The sequence below is a fragment of the Ricinus communis genome, chromosome 2 (assembly GCF_019578655.1).
Source record: "Ricinus communis isolate WT05 ecotype wild-type chromosome 2, ASM1957865v1, whole genome shotgun sequence".
Lineage (NCBI taxonomy): Eukaryota > Viridiplantae > Streptophyta > Magnoliopsida > Malpighiales > Euphorbiaceae > Ricinus > Ricinus communis.
In genome coordinates this window covers 5,971,468-5,996,794 of record NC_063257.1, presented here as the reverse complement: position 1 = coordinate 5,996,794, position 25,327 = coordinate 5,971,468, and the positions used below count along the sequence as shown (strand labels likewise).

The 25,327-nt window shown below is 33.1% G+C and overlaps 3 protein-coding genes, 1 long non-coding RNA gene and 1 other non-coding gene across 12 annotated transcripts; 3 read left to right on the top strand and 2 right to left on the bottom strand.

Moving 5' to 3' along the window:
* Window positions 1-1,820: 1,820 nt before the first annotated feature.
* Window positions 1,821-4,524, top strand: LOC8263057 (rho GTPase-activating protein gacF). Its single transcript, XM_002513860.4, has 2 exons — window positions 1,821-2,349; window positions 2,461-4,524. Exon 2 carries the CDS (start codon window positions 2,765-2,767, stop codon window positions 4,103-4,105), a length of 1,341 nt encoding a protein of 446 aa, XP_002513906.1. The 5' UTR covers window positions 1,821-2,349; window positions 2,461-2,764; the 3' UTR covers window positions 4,106-4,524.
* Window positions 4,525-7,186: 2,662 nt separating this feature from the next.
* LOC125369219 lies at window positions 7,187-9,778 on the bottom strand. Its single transcript, XR_007214859.1, has 2 exons — window positions 7,675-9,778; window positions 7,187-7,581 (listed from the first exon to the last, which is right to left on the bottom strand). It is a non-coding gene; the product is annotated as an uncharacterized LOC125369219 (long non-coding RNA).
* A 1,444-nt stretch (window positions 9,779-11,222) lies between these two features.
* Window positions 11,223-15,397, top strand: LOC8263058 (putative glycerol-3-phosphate transporter 3). Its single transcript, XM_002513861.4, has 3 exons — window positions 11,223-12,273; window positions 13,464-14,215; window positions 14,506-15,397. Exons 1-3 carry the CDS (start codon window positions 11,986-11,988, stop codon window positions 15,044-15,046), a joined length of 1,581 nt encoding a protein of 526 aa, XP_002513907.2. The 5' UTR covers window positions 11,223-11,985; the 3' UTR covers window positions 15,047-15,397.
* LOC8263059 (uncharacterized methyltransferase At1g78140, chloroplastic) lies at window positions 13,207-19,446 on the bottom strand. Of its 8 annotated transcripts, XR_007214782.1 has the most exons (11): window positions 19,171-19,445; window positions 18,948-19,057; window positions 18,698-18,835; window positions 18,042-18,123; window positions 17,364-17,557; window positions 17,107-17,218; window positions 16,187-16,294; window positions 15,721-15,857; window positions 14,866-15,185; window positions 14,529-14,781; window positions 13,207-14,267 (listed from the first exon to the last, which is right to left on the bottom strand). XR_007214782.1 is itself a non-coding variant. In XM_015716099.3 (9 exons), exons 1-9 carry the CDS (start codon window positions 19,339-19,341, stop codon window positions 15,502-15,504), a joined length of 1,062 nt encoding a protein of 353 aa, XP_015571585.1. In that variant the 5' UTR covers window positions 19,342-19,445; the 3' UTR covers window positions 15,461-15,501. The 8 variants fall into 8 exon arrangements, 1 of the variants encoding a protein (XP_015571585.1); XR_007214784.1 differs by having other exon boundaries at window positions 14,529-15,185; window positions 19,228-19,446; XR_007214783.1 differs by having other exon boundaries at window positions 13,207-14,285; window positions 14,529-15,185.
* Window positions 19,447-19,810: 364 nt separating this feature from the next.
* On the top strand, window positions 19,811-19,883 carry TRNAK-CUU. Its single transcript has one exon. It is a non-coding gene; the product is annotated as a tRNA-Lys (tRNA).
* The last annotated feature ends 5,444 nt before the right edge of the window (window positions 19,884-25,327 follow it).

The window sequence follows — 25,327 nt, the reverse complement described above, 5'->3', positions numbered from 1 at the left end:
TATTATTTTTTCTTTCTTTTATAGGTTTAAATACAAGAGAATCAATATATGACATTAATAGGCAAAAAGAAATAATAATAATAATATTATATAGATGGAGGACGGTGTTCTTTGAATATCAGTTGGAATGATGAAGATGGTAAAAGATTCTCTGATATTTGCTCAATTATAACTTGGATTTTGCTTCCTTGTTTCTCAGTTCTGACTTGGTCAAAGGCTGAGAGTTTTTTTGGGGGGTTTAGGGTTGCTGATATGTATCATCATCATGCCACGCCTACTTAAATTTCTTGAAGAAAACAGAAACATTATCACCAATCATAATATGTTCTGGATTTATTTATTTATTTTCTTTTGAGAAGCAAAATATTGTTAGATGACAAAATTGTATTCTCCTCCTGCAAGAATCCATATGTGTGTGTAAAATGGTGGTTTCATGTAATTGACCGGTGGTTCTTTCTTGGTATTCGCTGTATGCAGAGTTGCTTATTATTTCAATACTAAATATTTATTCAGTTTTGCAAAATAATATTCTATTCTAAGATTTATACCAATTTAGTACATAAATTTGATTAGCGATTACAATTTTATTCAATCTTCGGCTTTATATTCAGATTAAGAAGGGATTGAAAAATTTCAGAATCCATTGTTTTCTAAGAGATAAAATGATGAGTTTTAATTATCACTCTTTCCTAATTTCAACCTTTTTTTTTCTCTAAAAATAAAAGATAAAAAATTGCATCAATCATTTGCTCAATTCAATTCTGTTTGAGGAATTTCTTACGACGATTTCCAAAACTAAACACAAAATCATCAAGCACTTTCCAAGTTTTCCATCATTTCTCGTCGCTTTTTTCTCATCATCCAAACATATTGCTTTCACCACAGCAATCCCATTATTACTAGTAGTATATTGGGATCCAATTCAATTTCCTCCAATTTATAGCAGCAAACGCTGCTTGATACTCTGAAGCTCCACCACGGCCACTAAGTTGTGCTAGATGATTACAGAGCCCAATCTGTTTTTGAGTTGTTCTTTTGCTCTTAGTTTTTATTTAATAATTGCAACTTTTTATAGTTTACGAGATATGCATAATTATTGGATTGGATGAGCTTTGTGATATCTTTCTTTTGGCTTAATGTACGGATATTTTGACAATGAATTAGTACAGGAGGACCATTTGAGAGCTGCGATGACGATGGTCATTGATGATGAATTTGAAGGTTGGGATGAGAAATTAGTAATGTATAGTTGAGTAAATTATTATAAAGGAGGAGGAAGAAAAGGCACTATGAGAATTATGGCCCATTGTCATTTCGATTTGGGTTTTCTTTCCTACAATTCTTACCTCTTAATGCCTATTTTCTGATATTTTTTTAGTTTTATTTTATTAAAATCTTTTAATCTTTATATTATTTTATTCAGTTTTTTGTAATTTTATTTTACTCTTATTAACTCAATCAAAGTAAAAAGAAAAAAATACTATAATTCAATAGACTAAATAAGAATTTCCGGAAGTTTAAATAAAAATAATAATATAATTAAAAAATTATAAAGAGTAAAAAAAAAAAACTAAAAATTTAATAAAATAAAACTGGAAAATATTATTGCCAATGCGAGTTAAATTCATGGAGAATAATGTTTTGCTAATTAAACATACAAAGTGAGATGGAGATGTGGATAAAATTGATGAAATTCATAAAGTTGATATACTAAATTGTAAGGCATAGAATATATTAGCGAAAATGAGAAGGTTTAGGATAGGTGGGATGGCAGTGCCTAATATGCACATAGTGTGAAAGCATCCGGAAAAAGGAAAAAACAGAGAAAGAATTTGTAACAGTGAAATATAGCGGTGGAAATTAATGAACTGTTCATTTTTTTTTTTTATGCTCTTTTACAAATTGTTTTCTTCTTTGAGGAAATTTATAAATTGTTTTTTCTTTTGGTATTTCCAAGCTTTTTAATTTTAACATCATTTTCTCCATTTCACATTCAAGAACCTATTAGCCAACCCTTTTCTTTCCCTGTCGCTCCATCTCATTCACTTTGAGTTTGACCCGTTGCCAGCCACCGGCAACTTTCTCTACTCCAATGGAGACCCCACTCTGCATACTCTCTCTCTAGAGAGGATCTTCTTAGTGGGAAACATTTGTTTGTTGAGTTTTAGGTCCTCTTTTTTCTCTTAGAGCCAAAAAGCAGCCTTAAATAACCTGCCCCTTCTCTTTCTTCTTTCTCTTTCTCTCTTTTTTTCTTTTCTTTTTTTTGTTTCTTCTCCGAAAACCCTAATCTTTACACTGAAAAAGGAGAAAGAAGAAGAAGCAGCAGCAAGAAAGAGATGGAAAGCTCACGTATCCTCTTAGCCTTTACACTTCAACCTCTCTTTTGTTTTGTTTCTCTTTGCTGCTTTTCTTTGTAGCCATCATAATCAAGATCTGAGGGCAATTCTTTTCTTTTCGCAGAAACTTTTGTTGATTTAGTGCAAAAAGGAGATACATATATTATTATTGCCTTCCATTTCAGATCAGGCTTTAAAAGATATGAGGACTTTTCTTTAAAGCTGATTTAGAAGATATATGCCGCTAGCTAGTTTCTTGATCATCAATAGTATTCATTTGGTTTGATGGGTGGTTCTTTTGCTGCATCAGCACTTCCATAATTGCTCTTTTGATCAAACTCTGCAACTTGGCAACTATCACCGCCATCTCCTTTTTCAGGTTTCACTCATCAAAATCTTTGTTTGTTTTCTCTTTTTCTTTATTAGCTATGGATTCTGGTAATAGTGGTAGTATGCAATCTTCAAGTGGTGATGAAGAGTATGATTCAAGACCAGAGTCATCACTTCCTGCTTTCTTGAATCATTCTAGCCACTTTGGCCTTCCTTTATCATTAAACCCACAATCTTTTCTTTCACACCACCACCACCACCACCAACAACAACAACAACATCAACATCCCACTCCATTTGATCCTTCACCAAATCTTTTCCATGCTTTTTCTCAATCTTCACCAAACCCAAATCTCAACTCTTCCCTGCTAAATCTTGACGTGGTTCGGCCACGAGGTCTACGATCTGACCCGGATTGCACTGACCTCAGAAGCAACCTTCCAGGATCATCATCATCGTCGGCAACAGCACCAGCTGCAGCGCCATCTGGTCAATCATCAGTCCTAGGTGCTCAAGGATCAGGTCAAGGTGCTCCACTTCCATCTATGCAATTGCGATCTGTACAAGATAATGGAGGGCGATGTTCTTCTCCTTCTGATCAAACACATGTAGTAACAAGAAATCCCAAGAAGCGAACAAGAGCATCAAGAAGAGCACCCACTACGGTTCTCACTACGGACACGTCAAATTTTCGAGCAATGGTGCAAGAGTTTACTGGGATCCCAGCACCACCATTTTCAGGGTCACCATATTCACGCTGCAGGCTTGATCTTTTTGGTTCAGTTGGGTCAGGTATGAGGTCTAGCCATTTGGAACAAATGGGTTCACTTTACCCTTTACATCCGTCGGCTCAAAAGGTTCAACATCAACAATCCCCATTTTCATTCTCTTCTTCTTCTTCTTTGTTGAACACTAATACTATGGTAGATGCTACTAATATTGCTAGTACTACAACAACTACTAATGACAATAATACTATTACCTCATCTTCTATTCCCGCTGGGACAACTAGTACTTTTAATCCTAGTTCTATTAACAACTACCAACTGCCTTCTGATCTAGGCCAACTGTCCAAACAACCTCAGAATATGTTAAACATGCAAAACCAAATGCTCTCATTTCAGTCCCTTTTACAACCTCCTCCTCTCCATCACTCTTCACTTAATGTTCATGGGTTAGGTGCGAAGTCTCAAGCAAGCATGCCATTACCTTCTCTGGATGACTTGGGTATGAGTCATAATGCAAACCTGAGTGGAATACCAAGTCATAATGTAACAACTGCAGAAGGGATGCGATTGAGGAATAATGATCACAATAATAGCTGTAAGTTTAACTACTCAGCTTCGTCATCAGATTTTCATCATCATGATAAGGGTTTAGAGATTGTTCCTCCAAGAGGTGAAGGTGCTGTTGATTCATGGATTTGTCCTTCAGAATAGGAACAGATTTAAATGGTTATATAGTAGTTCATGGTGTACTGGAGACAAGGAAGTAGCTAACAAGAGGAGGGTATTTGCCTGCTGCTATAACTAATTAACCCATGATCAAAGGTAGTATTGTTTGGTGGAGATTATGGTCATGATGATCTTGATATATATTAATGATGATGAGGCTAAGATTGTGTTTTTAAGCTCAGTCTCACCACTTCCTTTGGCTAGAATATTACAGCATCAAATCATCTCTCTCTTTCTTTCTTTCTTTCTTTTTTTTTTTTAAGGAAATAAACAAGAATATTTCTAGTATCACACTGTTTACAATTATTTGTAGATATACATCTCTTTTCCAGCTTTTTGTCATAATTCTCGTTAGACATCATTACTGTATTATTCAGTTTTCCATTTCTCTCTTGTACTTGCAACTGTTTGTGGGTTTTCAATTCTTCTAGTTACTGCCTAAGTATTGCTCCACATAGCTTATATAGGTCATTAATGCAAACCTCACTATGCAAAGTTTTCTTTCTCGTACCTTATCTAGCGGGAGAGAAAAAGAAAAGAAAAAAAGAAACCAGAAAGAAGTCGGTGCTGTTGACATTGTAACAAAAGATCTTGTCTACTATGAAAGATTTTCTGCTTATTAAAAGGGTGGTCCAAATCCTGTTCTTTTTTTTTCTCTTATCATAATAGATCGATGTATAGGAGTTATAATACAAATGAAACAATATTTCTTGTGTGTGACCACAAGCTTATTCATTATTCTTAACTTTTTATATGTTAATTATAGGCCATTCATTAATTTAAATTTTATTTTTCTTTACTTGATTTATATCTGAATTTTTTCTTTTTTTTTTAGAATTATGGGAATATTATTCTGGTTCTATATATCAATCTCAATGTCGCGGTTCTTGATCCTTATGGCAATTGCATGTCGCATAGGAACTCTTTCATCTTGATTTTGTATAAGACGATATAATTAGAGTGATTAGTGGCAAAGATTAAGGGAATCCTTACCTGCCGCAATCATAAACTAGGAGTTAGAAGCGAGCCCATTATTTCCTTATCTTTGATTATGATTTCTTTTACTCTTTTATATATATATACATATATATCTAAGAGATGCCCACTAAGAGTGCAAGGTGTGATTATATATATGTATGTATCAAATTCGTTGAATTGGAGGACGAGAGACAAAGGTGTTCTCTTTAAAGAGAATTTTAAACTAGGATTATCTTGAAAAAGAATAGATAAATAATTAGAAATTTAGGAATCCAACCCACTACACATATGTGTAGAAGGGTCTTTTCTTGCTCACCTAGCTTGAGACCGTCTCATTATTATTATATCACTCTAAGACAAAACCTCATTTTCCTAAGGTGATTTCACAATCCAAACTAAATTATGTTCCACGCTACTCTCAATTGTATAATTTTTCTGCAATTTAATAATCCAAAATGTGTCTTTAGCTTAACATAAAATAACAACAGCTATAACTAGGCAATCCCAAGAACACAAAAAATCCTTTCTTTTTAAAAAGAAAGAAAAACAATGTGCAATAGATGGGGTTCGTTTAATGGAGTGTATTAAATTATGATGAGCTCGTGATCCACACAAGACATGGTTTGTTAAACTACGATGATATCAATATTATCATGTGTTAACGACACACATTTATAATGTAGAAAGTATAAGGAAATGCTACCCCACCAATATCCTGTTAAAAGAAGAAGAAATAGGATATTACTCTAATCATGGCAGGAAGGATAATCAGACATCAATTTTGATTTTCTTACGGTTCAAGAATTGAATTTTTATTTAAAGCTCGTGAATTGGTATATTAGATGGCTGAATTTGGATAATCTAATACTGTCAAACAAATCCAAATTAATAATGGAGTACTGAGTGGGAAGAATTATATATCTCTTTTTCAAAGTGTACCGAATAATACATGTGATTAATTGTTAACTATTTTTGGGGGATTTGCACAAATATATTTAAATGGGACTATTGACACTAATTGATGACAAAATAATAGGTATGATATTCACAAAAAGGAAAAAAAGAAAAAAAAAAGAAAAAGAAAAAGGAAAGTCAATGATGATTATTATATGGAATTTTTGATTGGTAGTCCTAGATTTCCTTCACATGGTAGATCTCTGAGGCTAAAGAAGAGGTGATAAAAAGGAATATACAGTTGAAATAATATATAAAAGGTATGATCATATAATTATGAAGATGAATATAATAGCAGTAGCAGTTGATAGGAAAAGAAAAGATATTTCGATATCATGATCTTTATGAATGATTTTGATATAGCTATATCTAAAGGGCATGATTAAGCATAAGAATTAGAGAAATTGGTATCATCATCAAAAGGGAAAAATAAATATAAAACTCAATGCAGAAAACATAATGTATAATGATATAATTTTTGGGGAACTTTGTTAGAGAGATAATTAAGCATATAGCAAATAGGAATATATATATATTGGGAGGGAGGGAGAGAGAGAGAGAGAGAGAAAAAAAGAAGAAGAAGAAGAAGAAGAAGAAGAAGAAGAAGAGTATGTGGTGACATGTGACACTTTCTCTTTTGGAATCATGGTGGCCCATGCCAGAGAATAATCTGGTTTTTAGCAATGATGATTGTTTTATATCTTTCTATCCATCTACCTCTCTTTCTTTCTCATTCACTTCACTTCTTGTCCTCCCACCTCCATCTTCGGTCATGTGAGACTGACTGCACCCTATGTTTTGAACTGAAAAAGATAGTGCAAGTTCACCCCCTCCCCCTCTCTCTCTCTCTCTCTCTCTCTCTCTCTCTCTCATTATCTAATTCCAAAAGTTCTATACCTTTTCATTCTCTATTAATTCACTCCCTTCAAGAAAAGCATGTCTATTTTATATGGGATATATCAATGTTAGGCATTTTTCATATAATATTAACAATATTATAGATTCTGACCTCTAACCAATCTTTGATTGCAACATTCTGAATTAGGAAGTTGGAAAACTTATAATGTCCTTATTTTATTAGTACTCCAACCCAAGATTGAAAGCATACATAATAAGAGAGAGAGAGACATCAAATATCCCCATAAACATATAATTATCATTATTATTATTATTATTATTATTATTAATATATAGCAAATCCCCTTTTCAACTGATCATGCTGTTGGTGCCACTTCTTTATTTTATTCTTGAAAAATCTTATTTATACACGTAAGCAATGATGAATGTGGACAGCAATGTGACGCAAGAGGGTCTTTCATTTTTCAAAACTCTAATTAACCCCTTCAAGTCTTGCCTTAGACCTGTGCTGCCATTCTAGACCATTTGCCTTTGGCTTCCAAAATCACGGAGCCTTTGGTTCCTTTGACAATTTCTTTTAATCAGCTTTAGCTTGTAATCTGGTGTGGATATCAATTATGAGATAGACCACATACATGGGACTTGATCCAGCATGTGAAATTACGAACGTACTGTTGCCACCAATAACTATGCAGTAAATATATATATAAATGTGTATGTGTATTCACGAGCTCAAAACGAATGGGTTGCGTTAATTTACATACCATATATAGTGAAGAAGAGAAGAAGTATGGCGTGCTAGTCATGTCTGTTCCTCAAGTGCTAGTTAGGTAGCCCACTAGAGAGAAAAGTCCTTCCTTGGAAGGGAACGCCCCGCACAAACTATACTGCATACATACATACATATATAAATTGCAAGGAAAAGAAAAAATAAAATGTAATATTGCAAGTTTGTTAAATCATGTCAAGTTGAATCCCCAATTTTCTTCTCTCTCTCTCTCTCTCTATATATATATATATATATATATATATATATATATATAAAACTTCCCTTGTTGATCTCTAAAAGGGTTGATATGGTCAGTCTTGTGCCTAATCTTTGTACTATTCTTGTTTCCATTTTCCGATTCCAGAAATTCTTCGCCAAATTTTCCCCTATTTTCATCCCTTCCAAGTTCCATGCATATAGGTACTTGACCCCACTGCCAATTCATGGAAACTCATGATTATAATTCTCCATTCCTGTAGACTGTAGACAGCCAGATATAACATAACGTTTTTCAGGATTACAATTATTATTATAATTACAATGTATCAAATTCATTCTATGTATATAAACTCATGATTTTGTTGTTTTAATTTGTCTAATGGTAAGGTTAGACCACTCAGAAAATAAATTTTTAGGATTCAAACCTCACTAATGTCAAAAAGAAAAAAAAAAATATATTCTTTAATTTGTTAGGGCTTTGAGTTTTTAAGATTCTCAAGTTTTGAGACCATATAAGTTTTCAACCTTGTCCTTAAGAATTTCAATATATTATCCTTTCTATAAAAAAAAAGAAGATGTTATCCAGAACTATTTATTAGAATTATATATCACAAAATTCAAATTTCAATCTTGAGTTATCCAGAAAAAAAGAAAAAAAAAAAGATAAAAAGGTTCTGTAAATTTCCCAAGTTCAATTTTAATTTCTTAATAAGCAAGTCTTTCCTAATTATTTTTTGCTGTTATCATACATAAATTTAAAGAAGAAGAAAAAACACATAAAAAGAAAGGTGGATAGGCTATGTCAATTGTCAAACAGTGACTCACATTTCTACTGTCTTCATGTTGGGATTTGAATGGATAGGATCACACAATCACGAGGTGTAAATATATGGCAGCTAATATTTAAGTTAAAATAAAATAAGGCTCGAAACTCAGGTTACTGCTAATTGAATCAAGTTATTAATGGATATTATTCTCCCATTTTATAAATTATTATACTCTCTATTCTCAGCCTGAAGTGTGATGTTTTCGACAGGGAGATTATGATGGAATTTTACAAATTGCACTTGAAAGATTTTGTCTTTCATATATGTCTGATATTGAATTCCCTATGGATGCTTAAAATTTCACAGAAATTAATGGAGACATGGAAACATTACAATTGTCTGCCTCATCGGGTCTTATGTTATTTTCATGATCCCCACATGTCCCCCACTCATACTGTTTTTCTTTTCTTTATAATTTATGATGATGTTAAGATATTATATGTATGTATACATGCCACTGAAAAACTATAGTAATGTTAAAAAATTAATATATATTATGCTTCTTTCATGATAAACAGATACGTATAAATGATTAAGTCTACCTATTTTAGCTATAAATCTAGTATACGAATAAATTAAGAATATTGCACGAATATTTGTACTAATTGATGAAGGGAATACAATTTTGGCTGTGCAAATTGTGGTAGCTAGCTGTGGCCTGTGGCCTGTGGGGTTCTTTAATTATTTTCCTGTGTCAAAGATTTCTTTTTTTTTTCTTTTTCTTCTCTTCTCACACTACTCAGGACAGAAATTATACGACAGGAATAGAATCATGTTCCTTTGCAAAATCACATTTCTTGTCAATTATACATTGCATGTATCACAAGGATTTGTGTCACATGGAATAAAATCATTATATAACATGACATTATATGATTCAGAAATTGATTGCATTTACTCAGAGCTTTTAAGGGTACGCTTTAGAATTACTAAGACAAAGTGATCATATATCTAATGTACATGGATTTAACCAATTTTAACTAGTATCATAACGGTCTATTTGGATCTACTTTATACTTATTTATTCCAAATTTGTTAATACATGCATTTAAATCGACATTTGCCCATATTTTAAATTAAGCGAAATTTTAAATTCTAATTTTTTATAATAAAAATATCTATTTTCTTAATAAGTAATAAATAATAAGAACACTTGCAACTTTAGCAAATTTCAAGATAACATTTCTTTATGTGGGAGTAACATAAAATAAAAATTTAGTAGGTATTTTTGTTTATTAAAATTTAAAAAAAAAAAAATAAACTCAAATTTATCCATCTATTAATTAATGGTATTGGTAAGAGCTTCTCGTGAAAGGAAAAAGATGACTATTCTATTGTATAACTTATCATTTATAATGAAATTTTTGAGAAAGGCAAAAAGGAAAAAGATTTGGAAAGTTTTTTGAAACGTTAATTGCTTACATTATGAGATGGGGTAATTGATTATTAGATGATTTGTCTAGTATTAGTCTTGTGCAAGGTGCTGTTTGTTAGTTGTTTAGTTAAATCAACGGCACTTCTCCTACTTTTTGAACTTTGCTTTTTCTGGATATCATATTGATGCAAGTGCTTCCTAAAAGCTTTGAATCTAAATTTTTTTTTTTATTAAAATAAACAGGGAAGGGACTATATTATTAAAACTAATTACTCTAGTCATCTCAGGAAGATTAAAAAATATCATTTTTACTGTTTTTTTTGTTAAAATTTCTATAAAAAATTTAAAATTGACTATATTTCTCAATATCTAATATTAAATAATGAAATGTATTTTTAATAATCACTTACTAAATTAATAATTAGAAAAGTAGATTGTAATATAAAACAGACCAAAAAGAAAAATCAAATATAATTTATAACAAGGGTTTTATATTTTATATTAAAGTACTTGCTTAGTAATAATTGGAGACGGATAATCAGCAAATATAAATAAAGATACAGTCGCAAGGGTGGGTGCAAAGGATAGAGCAACAGCAAGATTCCTCACGGCGAAATGACGCAAGAAAAGACGTCATGCTTCCAAATGGGAAAGGACACGAGTCGGGGAAAGAAAAGAGGGCGGAGGAGGAAGAAGACACGTGTAGGATGAGATGGGAAAGCCACCAGAAAGGCGGAGATATCATATGATAAAGTCATCGGAGCAATTTTATTCTACACGCATCTATACTGCAACTAGAGTGTAGCTAGGTTTTAAAACTAAGGATTATATATTATAGATGTATGTATTGGGGGGTTGTCAGAATTTTTAAAAGTGTCGATCATAATTCATATAAATATGAATATATACATAAAAAAGGAGCTATTAAATAAAAAGTTTTTCTTTGACCATGGCGCCTCTGGTGTATTAATAGATAGGTCTCTGATGACAAAGATGAAAATAAAAATTTAAAGACATTTCAGTTAAAGAAACTTCATTTTTAACTAATTTTCTATCTTGGAGTAGAAAATAAGTTTGGTTGGCATTAAATAAGAAGGTGTTTAACATTGCCAAATGCCGGGTGGAATACAGGAAGTAGGGGTGCACTCATATTTTTAACATCATGGACTACAGAAACACACTTTCTATTTTTCTTCTTTAATTCTTTTTAAATTTTTAATTAAGTTTTTAGCTTGAAATGGTCAGAGCTGATAAGATGGAGGAGGAGACGGCAAATTTCAATTTCACAGAGTAGTGTTCCTCCAGTCTATGGGTTTGCAAGACTATGCTTACATGCTCTGCTAGTTCAGTGGTTCCACTAGCTGGGCCTGCAGTAGAAAGACCATTCTTCCAGCAAGAAAGATCTAAACCTCATGCCATACCCAGAGGTCCAATTACTTCTCCCATAGAACTTTTTCTCTTTTGGGTTCACACACTTCCAGAACTATAAATGATGCTGGCATCCAATACCCATTGAGCTTGTTTGTTTGTTTTTAAAGGAACAATAGATTTCAGTTAGTTGGTCATTCTAAATACATGTTCCATTCACTATTATCACTAAAATCAAACGCTAATTTAATCAATAATTTTTAACTTCGTGTATGCATCACTATAAAGAATTAAGGGTACATGATAAGGAAGCTTGACAATAAAGTAAAGGCATATCTGATCTACCAATTACCTAAGAGCTAGTCAAGCCCATTCCACAACTACCCATAGACAAGTTTCTCTCTTCTTCTTCCTAGTCTTATCCCTAAATTCAAGCCCACTAGTCAACCAGATCCAAAAAGGAAACATAACAGCATCAATTTCCAAGTGTGTTAGAGAAAGAAAAGAAGTTCAAGAAATGAAGCAAGAGACACTCACTTTGCTACTGGTGAATCTTGCTGGGATCATGGAGAGAGCAGACGAATCTTTACTCCCTGGAGTATATAAAGAAGTGGGTGCTGCCTTGCATACAGACCCGACTGGACTTGGCTCCTTGACTTTGTTTAGGTCTATAGTTCAGTCTTCTTGTTATCCCCTAGCTGCATATTTAGCTGTTAAGCACAACCGAGCTCATGTTATTGCTTTCGGTGCACTTCTTTGGGCTGCTGCTACTTTTCTTGTTGCCTTCTCCTCTACTTATTTTGAGGTAATAAATTATAAAATATTTTCTTTTGCTTCTTTTGAGCTTCTTGATTGTTTTGTTTTGTGTTTGATTGCTAAGAAAAATGAGGAAAAGGATTGTCGATGAATTGTTTGGTTAAACAACTTGACATCAATGAAAGAGGAAAATCAACTGAGTCATATGATCACAACAATTTAATTTATCTTACTCGTAAAATTTGAATTGGATGATGATTTACTGATTGGACTGTCTGCGAGTACGGTTCACTATTTTGGTAATTTTACATTAAATTATTAAAATTTAACTGGTCAGCTGTCACAAATCGCACATAGAATAGTAGAAGAATACGAGGATATTCCTTCTAAGTTTGGTTTATTCTTTACTGGGGACTGAGCTCCATTTGACAATAACTTGGCAGCGTTCAGGCTCTAATGCTTGGGCTCAAAAGAAAGGCTTTTAGGACAAGTGTGGTATGAATTGCTCACATGGAAATCTAAATGAGGGTAAAATATTTGATAACTTTTGGTTGCTTGTGAAAATAATGAAAGAAGGGTAACATTAATCCCACTAATTTAATTACTTCCTTGTGAATGAGTTGCTGTAATACATAGCATTCAAAATTCTTGTCTGTTCAATCTCAAGCTGTATCTAATTGATTGAACAACTTTCTTTTTCCACTAATATATAACCTAAAGAGGAACTTGAGGAAACCTCAACTTATTAAGTTTATGGCTAAAATGCCTGGACTTAGAGAAACCAGGAGACCTGCATAATGTAATCATAGCCCTCGTTTCTGTGAATTGCAAAGTTCTTCAAGGGGTTTGAACAGGCTAAAATGATACGGGTCAACTTAGATGCCATTGCATATTTGCATATGTTAGAGCAAGCCATTTCTTGCGGAGGGGATCAATCCATTACGTTCTAGATTATCAGGCTCACCTCAATGTGGTGCACAACTAGCTCGAATAATTCACTGTTATCTATTTTCCAAGTGTTTTATATCAACCTGAGTTGTTTTTTTTTAAACTTTGAAGTGGCTCAAATCCTACATGAAAGGAAAAAATTAAAATGTAGTACCTAAAGATATGTATATTAATATGAGATTTAGTTACATATGATAGGCAATCATCATGCACGCGATAGAGAGCTAAGTACCACAGTAGGTTTGTCGACTGATTTTATTTATTTCAAGTCCTTCAGCTTTTCTTAAACAGGTGGCTGTATCCAGAGCTCTGAATGGCATTGGGCTTGCTATAGTTGCACCTGCAATCCAGTCCCTGGTTGCTGATTCAACTGATGATAGTAACCGTGGTACAGCTTTTGGTTGGCTACAACTAACAGCCAACATTGGTTCAATTGTTGGGGGACTATGTTCAGTACTGATAGCTCCCATAACATTCATGGGAATTCCTGGATGGAGGCTTTCATTCCATCTTGTTGGAATAATAAGTGTCATGGTGGGTGTGCTAGTCTACCTTTTTGCCAATGATCCACACTTTTCAGATGCTAGTATGAAAAATAGGAATCAAGATGTAAGTAAATCCTTTTTTTCAGAAGTGAAGGATCTAGTCCGAGAAGCCAAGTCAGTCATAAAAATTCCATCTTTCCAGATAATAGTGGCTCAGGGCATCACTGGTTCATTCCCTTGGTCAGCTTTGACATTTTCAGCAATGTGGTTAGAGCTTATTGGGTTTTCCCATGAAAAGACAGCACTCCTCGTAGCATTATTTGTAATTGCTGGTTCATTTGGGGGCTTGTTTGGAGGCAAAATGGGGGATATACTTTCCACACGTTTCCCAAATGCTGGAAGAATAATTCTGGCACAGATAAGCTCTGCATCAGCTATCCCTCTAGCAGCAATTCTTCTGCTGGGTTTACCTGATGATCCATCCACAGCATTTATGCACGGATTAGTCTTGGTCGTCATGGGTCTGTTCATTACTTGGAACGCTCCAGCTACAAATAAGTAAGTCTCTCAACCTTGCTTTCTCTTTATTCCTTCCAATAATTTCATAAGCCTTCCATTGAGAAGAGAACTATAAGGTGATAAGATACTAGGCACTTCGTAAATATGAAAGCACTTAAAACGAATAGCCAAAGCAGTTGAACAGGTAAAGAAGTTCATAGTGTAAATGGAGCATAAAAGATGAGAACAGGTTATGTGTGTGGAAGAGCCAAGTCTGAATTTATACTTGCATAGCTATAGCCTATTATCAGGATTATGAATTCTTATGGCAATTATTATGGTCCATGCAGTCCAATTTTTGCGGAAATAGTACCTGAAAAATCCCGGACAAGCGTCTACGCTTTGGATAGATCTTTCGAGTCCATACTCTCATCATTTGCTCCCCCAATAGTTGGACTGCTTGCTCAATATGTTTATGGTTATAAACCCCTTCCTAAAGGATCCAGTGAATCTGAAGAGATTGCTACAGATAGAAGAAATGCTGCATCATTGGCCAAAGCTCTGTATACAGCAATAGGAATTCCAATGGCCCTGTGCTGTTTCATCTACTCATTCCTCTATCGTACCTACCCAAGAGATAGAGAGCGAGCTCATATGGAAGCGCTGATAGAATTAGAGATGGAACAGTTGATTTTAGATGATTCACCTACAAGCAGAGGAAATTGTCAAGTTGAGTTGGTTGAAGCTGAAGAGGCATCTGTTATTGAAATGGTTTATGAAGGGGAGGATTGTCCTGATCTTGATGACGATGAAGAGAAGATGATGCCCTATCGCCAGTTGACATTTTCCAACCTCAGTGAATCGCAGAAGAACATGGATTTTGAATTTTGATAATGATACAATGATGAGAAACTAGTTAGCATTCACTTCTCTTGGTGAACGTTAAAAGAAGCTGCGGCTGGCTTTATCTACAATGACTGCTCCCTTTAAAGCATTCCGAGACAGCTCGTGGAAATTTTTCTTTTGAGGACTATGATAAATGAAGCACATCAGTGCAGCCATCCAAAAATTATTCATATTCATAGGAGTATAAACAAGTGAAGGTATTAGGCTAATTGTACAGGTCTCTCTCTTTCTCTCTTCTTTTTTTCTTTGGGGGGACTAAACAAAATTGTGTTTAGATTTGTTGAAAGATCCTTTGTGAGGACGATATCAGTAAAGAGCAAACACATTTCATCATTATTCACTATTTTCTTGGGGTCAGAATGGGCATATGGTATTACTATACATATAACAAATTCAAAGTTAAACTCCAATTTGATCGGCTCTTTCTACATTCCCATTGATCATAGAAACCTACAATAGCGTAAGATGCAATAGCAGAGCTCATTAAATGGTTTCTTCATGGTTACAGATGACATCATCCCCTCAACAAATTAAGTAATGACATTATACAAAAAGAAAAAAGAACACCCAAATAGGTATGAAATGAAAATGTGCCTCTGTACACTGATGCAATTTGAGAAGATTGGATGAACCAGAACATCTGGGAACCGAATTCCTACCTGGGTTTTCTAGCAGAAAACATCACGAATTGCCTATCTCTTATAGCTGTAAATCCAACTAGCCCACAGGCCCTGCAGATATCTTCTAGTTCATATTCACGCAGAAATATTTGACTGCCTGATATTTGCGCAATATTCTACAGAGACAAAAGAAATCGGTCATCGTCGATCATACATGAGTAAATGAGTGATGATTAGTGAAATTGTTTCAATTGAAAGGCTTGTTGAATAAACTTGAAAGCCTGAGAATAAATCTGTTGAAATGCAATCTTCCAAGTTGTAAGGAAAATTGAGTATAGGTCCTTAAAAACAGACGCTTAGTAATGAGGACTTGAACTTGGGTGCAAGCTAAGGGCGTAGGTGCTAAGTGGAAGTGTTGAAGTACAGGCATTCAAGTTCCAAACAGAAAAACTAAATGGAATTATTGAAGTACAGGCAATCAAGTTCCAATAGAATAGCTACATACCTGGCGCAGAGGCCCCATCAGTGGGACAAAACTGAAGGGCCCATCGAGTATGAAAGTGGAAGCAACAAAAACACCCCCAGGTCTCAGAACCCGACTTATTTCAGCTACCTATAGAAATATTACCTATTAGTCAAGAGACAAAATGCTGGCAAAGCAAGGAATTGGGATCTTGGAAAAAGCTAGTGACAGATAAAGCAGAACATGAAACCTTACTGTTAGACATGCATCAACCAGAGACTACAAACTAAAAGTTGAGCTCTTATCAAGGCTAAATCAAATTAAAAATATAATACATGAGTTAAAAGGTTTATCTTCACATGAATACTGAAACCAAACCTTAAACTTTACCATTTTGGCAAGTCAAATCTTTTCTTATTCCCCTAAGTGCTTTACCTTTTGATATTCCCTAGCTTATAAATCGCAACTTGCCATGTGAGTTAGGATTTCATTTCTGTAAGGTGCTTACCAATCAAAATACCTTGTATTTGTGAAAGAAAGATGATGCGATTTTTAGATAACAAACATAATGAAGATGGTATGGATTTTAGATCACAACACTATAACCAAGATTCTCTAAATCCAGTTCTCTAAAATGTTCACCCCCTACAAACTCATAGAACACAAGTAATACGGACAGTAGAGTGTAAGAAAATTCAAAAGAGATCTATCTATCAAGGCCCCTGGAGCACAGCAAAGTGGAATATTGTCCTGAAATAAGACCAAGAAGTAAAATTTGCAGTGTAAGCCTTTTGCTTTCCAGTTTCCCTAACTCAAGCTATCTCTCCTTAAGGGGTGAACCTTACACGCTTTTCAAAGAAATGTCCACCAATATGTTTTCGCATGCCATATTCCAGAATTGAAGGAATCACAAGCAACTAGACAATTAATGTAAAACACCAAAAGTTAAGAGAAAAACTTACAGCTGCTGATGGTGAAGGCCAACAGTGTATGGCAGCACCAGCATGGACAGCATCAACAGAACCAAAAAGAAATGGAAGTCTTGAGATATCGGCTCTGACCGATATTAAGTTCCTGAAGAAATTAAATCAATTAGAAATAGTTTTAAATTATAGATTAGAAAAACTCAAGAGATATTCCTGCAGAAATTGTAAGTAATATCATTTAAAAGTCTTGCCACTTATTGAGATGAGTTCAAACTAAAATATCTGATCTGTACTCTGTGGGAAAGTTTTCCTCCTGCTTGATGAAATCATAACACTGCTGCAGCATGTTTTCTGAGTAGTCCAATGCAACAACAAGAGAAAACAACCCACTCTTGGCAAAAAGTCTTGAAAATAACCCACTACCGCAACTAGCATCAATAATATTTCCACCTAAAACTGGCTTGAGGTAATCCTTTATCAATTCAAACTGCAGTGAATGGCCAGGTCTTTATCAGCTTTACCATATAAAGGGAATAATAGCAAAAGGTAAGGGCACAGATTAGAAAAACTAGTAAATATCAAATCAACTTATTAAGCAAAAATATATCTGTAAATCTTTTATATGTTAGCTTTTCAGACAGGCTCATTCTGTATTAGTCAAGTTTGTTTATTTTTCCACACAAAAGGAGTTTGTTTACTTTTCTATACACTAAAGGTAGCATCATGATGCTATTGTAAAGATGAAATTTCCTTGATATGAATACAAAATGAGGACTACTTTGTTGATAGAGAACATCATGTAAATTTACACATGGTTATGTACATTATGAGGATATGATAATATGCTGCAGAATCAGTATGCAGGTTATGTTTTTGCTTAGACACACAAAAGTTGTAGCCATTGAAACAACTGTAAACTTGACGAAAATGAATTGCTCTATAAACTTGTGATCAATAAAATGTCCTATCACCTCTTTTTCTGGGCCAGGGAAACCACCCCAAATGAAATTTTGACGCCAACCCCTCTCATAGAGAAATGATATCAGTGAAAGCCTGATTCCAAAAAAAAAAAAATTTGAACTTCGAACTGGAAGTAGATAGTTTCACATTAATTGGACATGATACCATCAAAGATCACATCACAGTCATAATAAGTTAATACAATATAGATCCAAGAATATTTTAGAGTCCAAGTTTCACCATGCTGTATAAATGCTGCAAAAGCAAAGCTTATGACACAGGAGACCAATTAGATTTAAAAGCCATTTACTCACATCCACATGTAAGCTAACTACAATTGTGTGCACTACTTGAACCCAAGAAAACTAATCAAGCTGCAATAAAAATGACCTTGTAGTAATTCAATTAACTAACTGCATATCCAATCTCTGAAAATCAAAGTTGCAGAAACCCCATTTGGCTGCTATATCGAGCTCAGGGATTAAATTACTAAACAACCGGTTCACCCTTCTCTTCTACTTGAAACTTGACTGATAATACAATTGAAATAGACTCTGCAGCAGCCATTGGTGTCAAAATTATAGTATAGGAACAAGAAGAAAGTAATAATTTCAATCTTAGTCCACAAGAAAATAGAATCAGAATGGATAGTATTATCCAAACGCACCTGAAAAATTCAGTAGCCAAGGGCATAGCATCGTCATATTTACTGGCTCCACTAGCCACAGTTAATTCAATATGTGTTTCTTTACCATAGTAAATCTTTTTACAACTGCCACATCGCAAACTACACTCACCAATATCCCTGCAAACAAATCCAAACATTTATTTTAATATATATATATATATATATATATATATAAAAGAATTATTCATTTAAATCCATAACTAACTGTATAATATAATATGTAACTTACACAGACAAGAGACGATCACCTATCAAAGACAATGGCTCGTAACATATAGGACAAGCGATTATGTTCGTACTGCTTCTACTGACCTCCTCTTTTTCGACCACGACAGCATCCTATACAATACCAAAAACAAAAACAAAAGAAAAATTCATTTTCAGGGATTGGTTTCTTTAAGCTTTTTTTGGTAGAAACTAGAAAGAGAAATTATGATTGAGCGGAATAAAACCGCTGGTTTTGATTCGAGCAGGGCAGTAGAAGTAGAAGTGGAAGAAGAAGCGCGAACTTTTGCCGCGAAATTGCTGCGTTTGAAGATGGGTCTAGTGTAAGGATTGAATAAGAATTGCCTTGAGTTTCCGAATTGATTCGGTAGATAATAGCTAATGGTTGCTGCGGCCATAGCTGCTGCTGCTGCTGCCTCTCCCTATGGGCGACTGAGTAAAGAATGTTTTTGTTTATTTTTTGCGAGCAAGTCTTCAGAGGAAAAGAAAATAAAAACAAAGGCTCAACGTGGTTTTTATTTTGCCTTATGTTTTGTTTCTTGTGACTGTGATGTTGCAAATGAGTTGGGCCCTGTATTAGTTTGTCGGGTAACGGATATTGGAGTTAGGGCTGGACTTGAGTATTCTAGATACACAAACGATGTGTTTTTTCCCAAATTTGGCAGGTCATTTATTTCTTTAAAAATTCTATCCATAGATTAAAAGGAAAAAACCATTGTAGGAGAAACATAATTAGCAGTATATTTCTTCTTGAATGGCCACTCAACTAGGGGTACTTACAAGACTTTTCCCATCATCCACGAAATTGCTTTGCTTAAACAAAAATAGTAAATATATTAGTATTATAAGTCCTAAACACTACAAATAGCCCGTCTAGCTCAGTTGGTAGAGCGCAAGGCTCTTAACCTTGTGGTCGTGGGTTCGAGCCCCACGGTGGGCGTTGCTTTTTTTATTTTATTTTTCCTTTTAAACGGTCTGCTCCTATTCTAAGTATTTTTCAGGTTAGGAAGGATTCGGCCAAACAGGGTAGTTTGTTTGTTTCCCTCACTTTTGGAAATTTAACATTATCCATCCACTCCATTAATTAAATTCGATTGCTTCAATGACAGACTCCGGTCCAATTCCAACCCCAATTCGTGTCAACATAATTCCTTTCTTTACACAATCAAATACATATATATTTTTGTTGGCTTTCGTTTCTTTTAAAGCAGTCTGCAGTCTTCATCTCTTTATTGATGCATTATGTTAGGTGGGCACTATTGCTGCAATGCAAAACCTCTGCAGCAGAATTAGTAATCTCGGCCTCTTCCCGTCACTATCATTCTCCTAACAATATATCCTTAACAAGAACAACCTTTTAACTTCCCTCTATATATTAATACGTTCATCTTTTTCACTTTCTATAAACCCAACATTTGCTGGTTCTAAAAAACAAACACTTAAAAGAAAATGTACCGTCAAACCGGCCGTTTGAGTAGCGATGCAAAAATATAATTATAGTCATTTCTTTATTGATTTATTTTTTTATCGTATAATTTTATTTAAATTTCAAATTTAAAATATTTATTTTATAAAATTGACAGCGTGTATATTTTAAATTAACTAATAATAAATCTTCAATCAACGGTATTGATGGGTGGTTAAGAAAATATTAAATTATTACTACCAAGTAGCTTTTTGGCAATGGACTATCACCACCAATGAATCTGAGCAGTTGCTTATTGTATGACGGAAAAGGGTCCAATTTGAACTTCCTAAGCAAAATCCAGCTTAATAATTCATCACGTAAAATTAATTATATACTCAATTCAATTGTTGAGACTGAAATCCTTAAATACAGTGTTACTATGATTGGGTGGAGGAAGCCAATAACACAACACAGGGGGAAAAAATAATGTTTTCTTTTTGTGGATGGTGTTGCTTTATTCAGAGGAAAACTGGATTGATTGGCAAGTTTACCCGTATGAAATAAAGCTATTAAATCATTTTTAATGTCATCTTTAGTTTCCCTGCCGACACACAGCTTTTAGGCTTCGCATACACCCAATTTGAAAATTTTTTTATAAGCCCAACACATTGATGTTAGTTGATGACATTGATGTTTAGTCAAATGACACTATCTCTTCAACTTATACTGCCATTTAACTAGTAATAATTATGTGTTTTTGTTTTGTTTTTTTAAAAAGACCTTAATATGATTACATAATAAATTTAATTTATATATTTAGATATAATTAGAAAAGTAATTTGAATTAATTAAATAAAATATTTTTACATTAATTACTATGTATTTCGCCACTTATTGTAATTTTAATGGTTTGTATATTTTTTAAGAGAATTATAGGTGTTGATGTGTTAAATATTAATAGGCATATTTGATATAATCAAAAGATACTCTTAAAAAAATTTATTTCTAACATCGTTGGTTTTAATTTTATAATTTATAATTATTAATATTAATAATCCAATTATTTAATTTATTTAAAATAATCCCAAGACTCACGATATATATATATAGATTATGAAACCCTGGCAATGCTATATACTAATATTTTTAGCTACTAGAAATTGATTTTGAATTCATGGAATTTGATTTATAAAGCTTTCATTATCATATATTGAGCTATTTAGTGAAATTCTAACTGCAGAATTGAGTGATTTTTATTTTATAAGCGTATAATATGATATGTAAACTCTAATCTTTGAAGATTTGTCTTTTAATTTTATTTACAATTAGAATTTCCATCATACGTATTTATCTCGATGTATGCAAATACTTATTAAACTAACACCACTCTGGAACTGGAAAACGTTATAATTTTGAGCTCTCTTTATTATAATGTCTCAAATGATTAAATTTATTGGCGTCGGGTTTAAAAGGCAATGGTATAGTTATAGCAAATACATGTATAAAAGTGTGTGTCCAATGAATAAATAAAATGGGGCAGCATAGCATAGCATAGATCCAAAGAGCAGTAAAACCTTAAAGAGACTCAAAGACATGGTTTGAGGAATCTCCAATCCAATTGTGTGCTGTTGGGTGTGCTCCAAGTTAGGTTTGCATAGCAATGTGGGGGACATAACATAATTATGATTTTCCAACACTCCGTTCTACTATTCTTCCTTTTTGTAAATTTAAGTGTTGGTTTCTGCAATCTACAGCCTCGTCTAGATTGGTAATGATGAAACCATACTTCTCTCTCACTAACCGAATTCCACCCTACTCATTCCATTTCATTGCAAACGGTAGATTGCTGCCCAGCCATCTATGCTTATGGTTTAGTTTATTATTTGAAGGAAAATTACATATTTGGCCCCTCACATTCTTTGCACTTTTTCTTTTATATATTTTTGTTAACATTAAAATCTTTCAGAGTCCATCTGAAACGTACGTACATGACTCAATCCTAGATTTTTTTTTTATTTTTTTTTATTTTAACTGTTAAGTCTTCATAAAAGTACAAGAAAACCTCGAAGAGTAATGTTTATTTTCATTAATAGTGGGATTGGTGTATACATTTAACTTCTATTAGAAAATGGTTAAATGTTAACTAAAAAAAAAAATAAAAGTAGAACTCGAGTAATGCTCCATTGCTCATAAGTATTATTGTCATAATACTTAATATTCGAATGATATTAATTTTTCAACTTATTTTCTTAGCACTGTGTTTATTATTTCTATCTCAGTCAATAATGCCTATTAAATTTCAGTAATTTTTTTTAAGCATATCAGTAAAGTGGATCCTACCACTAGTAAATAAGTCTAAAATCTACCATTTATTGGTAGGACTTATTTTTTTGGCTATGCCTATTGGGTGATGTATTAAATAATATCATGCTTAGGTAAATTGTCAGGTACCACATTAATAAAAAATTCACTAGAATCTCAAATAGATATTATCGATGAAAATATAAATAATGTGTGTGGTATAAATATATATATATATATATAATTAACACGGTTTGCATATAAGTGGCAAAATTTTAATATTAACAGAATAATTAACTCGTAGAATTCCATATTATCATTAAAAAGTGCAAGGATGAAAGTCATAAATAATAAAAGCAGAAGACTTGGAGTTTTTTCTTTATTTGAATATATTTCTTAAGGAGTATAACTGTTTAGGTGATGCATAATTAGAGCTTTTTTTTTCTCTTTTCTATAGAAAATTATAAAACTTTTATTCATTACAAAAATAAGAGTGCATTTTGATTATATTGTGAATTTATATATATATCTAAAGTTAATCTACAATTTGTCAAACATAATCCTCATATGAGTGATAAAATATAAGAATTTTCATACAGTTACATATCTAATGCTCGAACTAGAGACATTTGTTAAACTATAAGAAAATCTTACTATTTTATCTATATATTATTGAATTGTTACTGTAAATTTTAATTGTTCAATAAAATTATAAGATAGGAAAATTTTAAATGAAAATCCGAACATGTAATAACCGCACTGAATTTCTACCTCCGTTATCTTTTATAAGCATAAAGCCCGTCACACTTATACCTAAGAGCATAAGAATCAGATTTTGTCTGGCTTCTTGATTTTGTAGTTTGCAGATTCCAACCTAGCCATAATAGAACTCAGCAAAGCAAGCATGGAACAATTTTCTTTTATTAACAAAATAAAGACTGACTGGACTGAAATGAAAGGTTCCACGAAGAAAAAGAAAAAGAAGTTCAGTTGGGCACATGGTCCAGAGGCTGAACACTTTCATTCTTTCCCATTTGGATATTAATAAATCTTTTAAGAAATAATTGTCACCTGTTTGTAGTTCCTCTAATTTCAAAGGACCTTTTTGCAATTAAACGAAATTACAATTATTTAAATTTTGAAATTCCCGTATTGGGTTGCTGGATGCAACTTTGGCTCCATTGGAGGGATCTTTGATTTTATTTATTTATTTATTATTATTATTATTATCTAACCCAACGGAAACCTTTATCATTACGTCAACTACAGTAGAAGATACACAATAATAACGAGCAAATTCACACTTCAAATGACGAAACTGCCCATCGTAATATTACAAACTTCCAATCTCTATAAAAACATAATTGGCAAAAGCTGCACATGAGCTTGTAATCTTAATGAATTTATCTGATTATAATATTATGCACACCGCATTATTATTATTATTTTATAAAATAAATAATTCTGTAACCTCAAAACTAAATCAGTTGATAAGTATATTTATTTATATTATAAAAATTTGATTAAATTATAAAAGTAATTTAATATAATATATTTAGACGTTTGATGATAGTTGTTCATCTCAATTGTGAAAGTAACAGCCTAAGAGCCCCTTTCTTTTAGTGCACATTTCTTGCTGAAAGAGAAACTTCCCTTTCTATTAGAGCACTTTTTATTGCTTACAATAAATTTTTCCTAAAGAGGAAAGGTAAGGGAAGAGATAAGAAGAAGAAAAAGAGAAAAGTAGAAGTTAATTTGAGATTAATGTGATCAATGACCATAGCATACCATAAGAGCAAAATAAATAAATGAATAAAGTAGTAAGTGGCCATTTACTCACGCAATTGGATTGGAATATTGCCTTTGCCTAGTTCGCCGCACGTGAAAGCTTGGCATTTGCCCCCACAAAAATGATTTGAGTTTTCTAGCGGTGGATAGGGATAGCATCAAAGGTTGATTTGGTCACATGGGAGTGTGGTGTGGAAGAAAGTGAAAAAATGATGCATTTCTTGGTATAAAAATGCTACACTCTTCTTCTTCAAATATGATCATGAATTGGCAGTTGGGCTCAATCTTTTTGTTTTAGCCTGATTTTAAAATTATTTTTTTTTTCTTTTAAAAAAAAACCAACAAAAAAGAGGTGCATTGGGAAAGAATATAAAAGCTGCCGATTCCTAACATGGTCACCACCACCAGCAACCAATTTCCATGTTCACATAAATGACAAATGCTTGCCCTCTCTATAATGAAATCAGACAATATTTATTCAGGATCTTAAGATGCCTTATCTTCTCAATATCCACCTCCCTTCTTCTGGTAGTTATATTATAATTTGCCCAGATTAGTAAACGTATGTGCCTAGTAACATAAATGTCACACATTTCACCAAAACGTTGGATACATCAAACAAACAATTCCCAAAATGCATACGACTTTGCGATACAAATTAAACTGATTGTTTTTCACTTTATTTAAAGAATTTAGATTTTGATATATAAAGTAATATTATTGCTTTATAAATAAATCAAGAAAGATATGATTTGCTTGTGCAAATAGAATCTCAAAATTTTTCCTCAATTCAAATCTCATGGGTTTAAAGTTTGAAAATTAAAAACCCAAACTTATCAGAGAAAAAAGAAAAGACTTCAATTGGGTGATGGCATTTTTCTCTCATC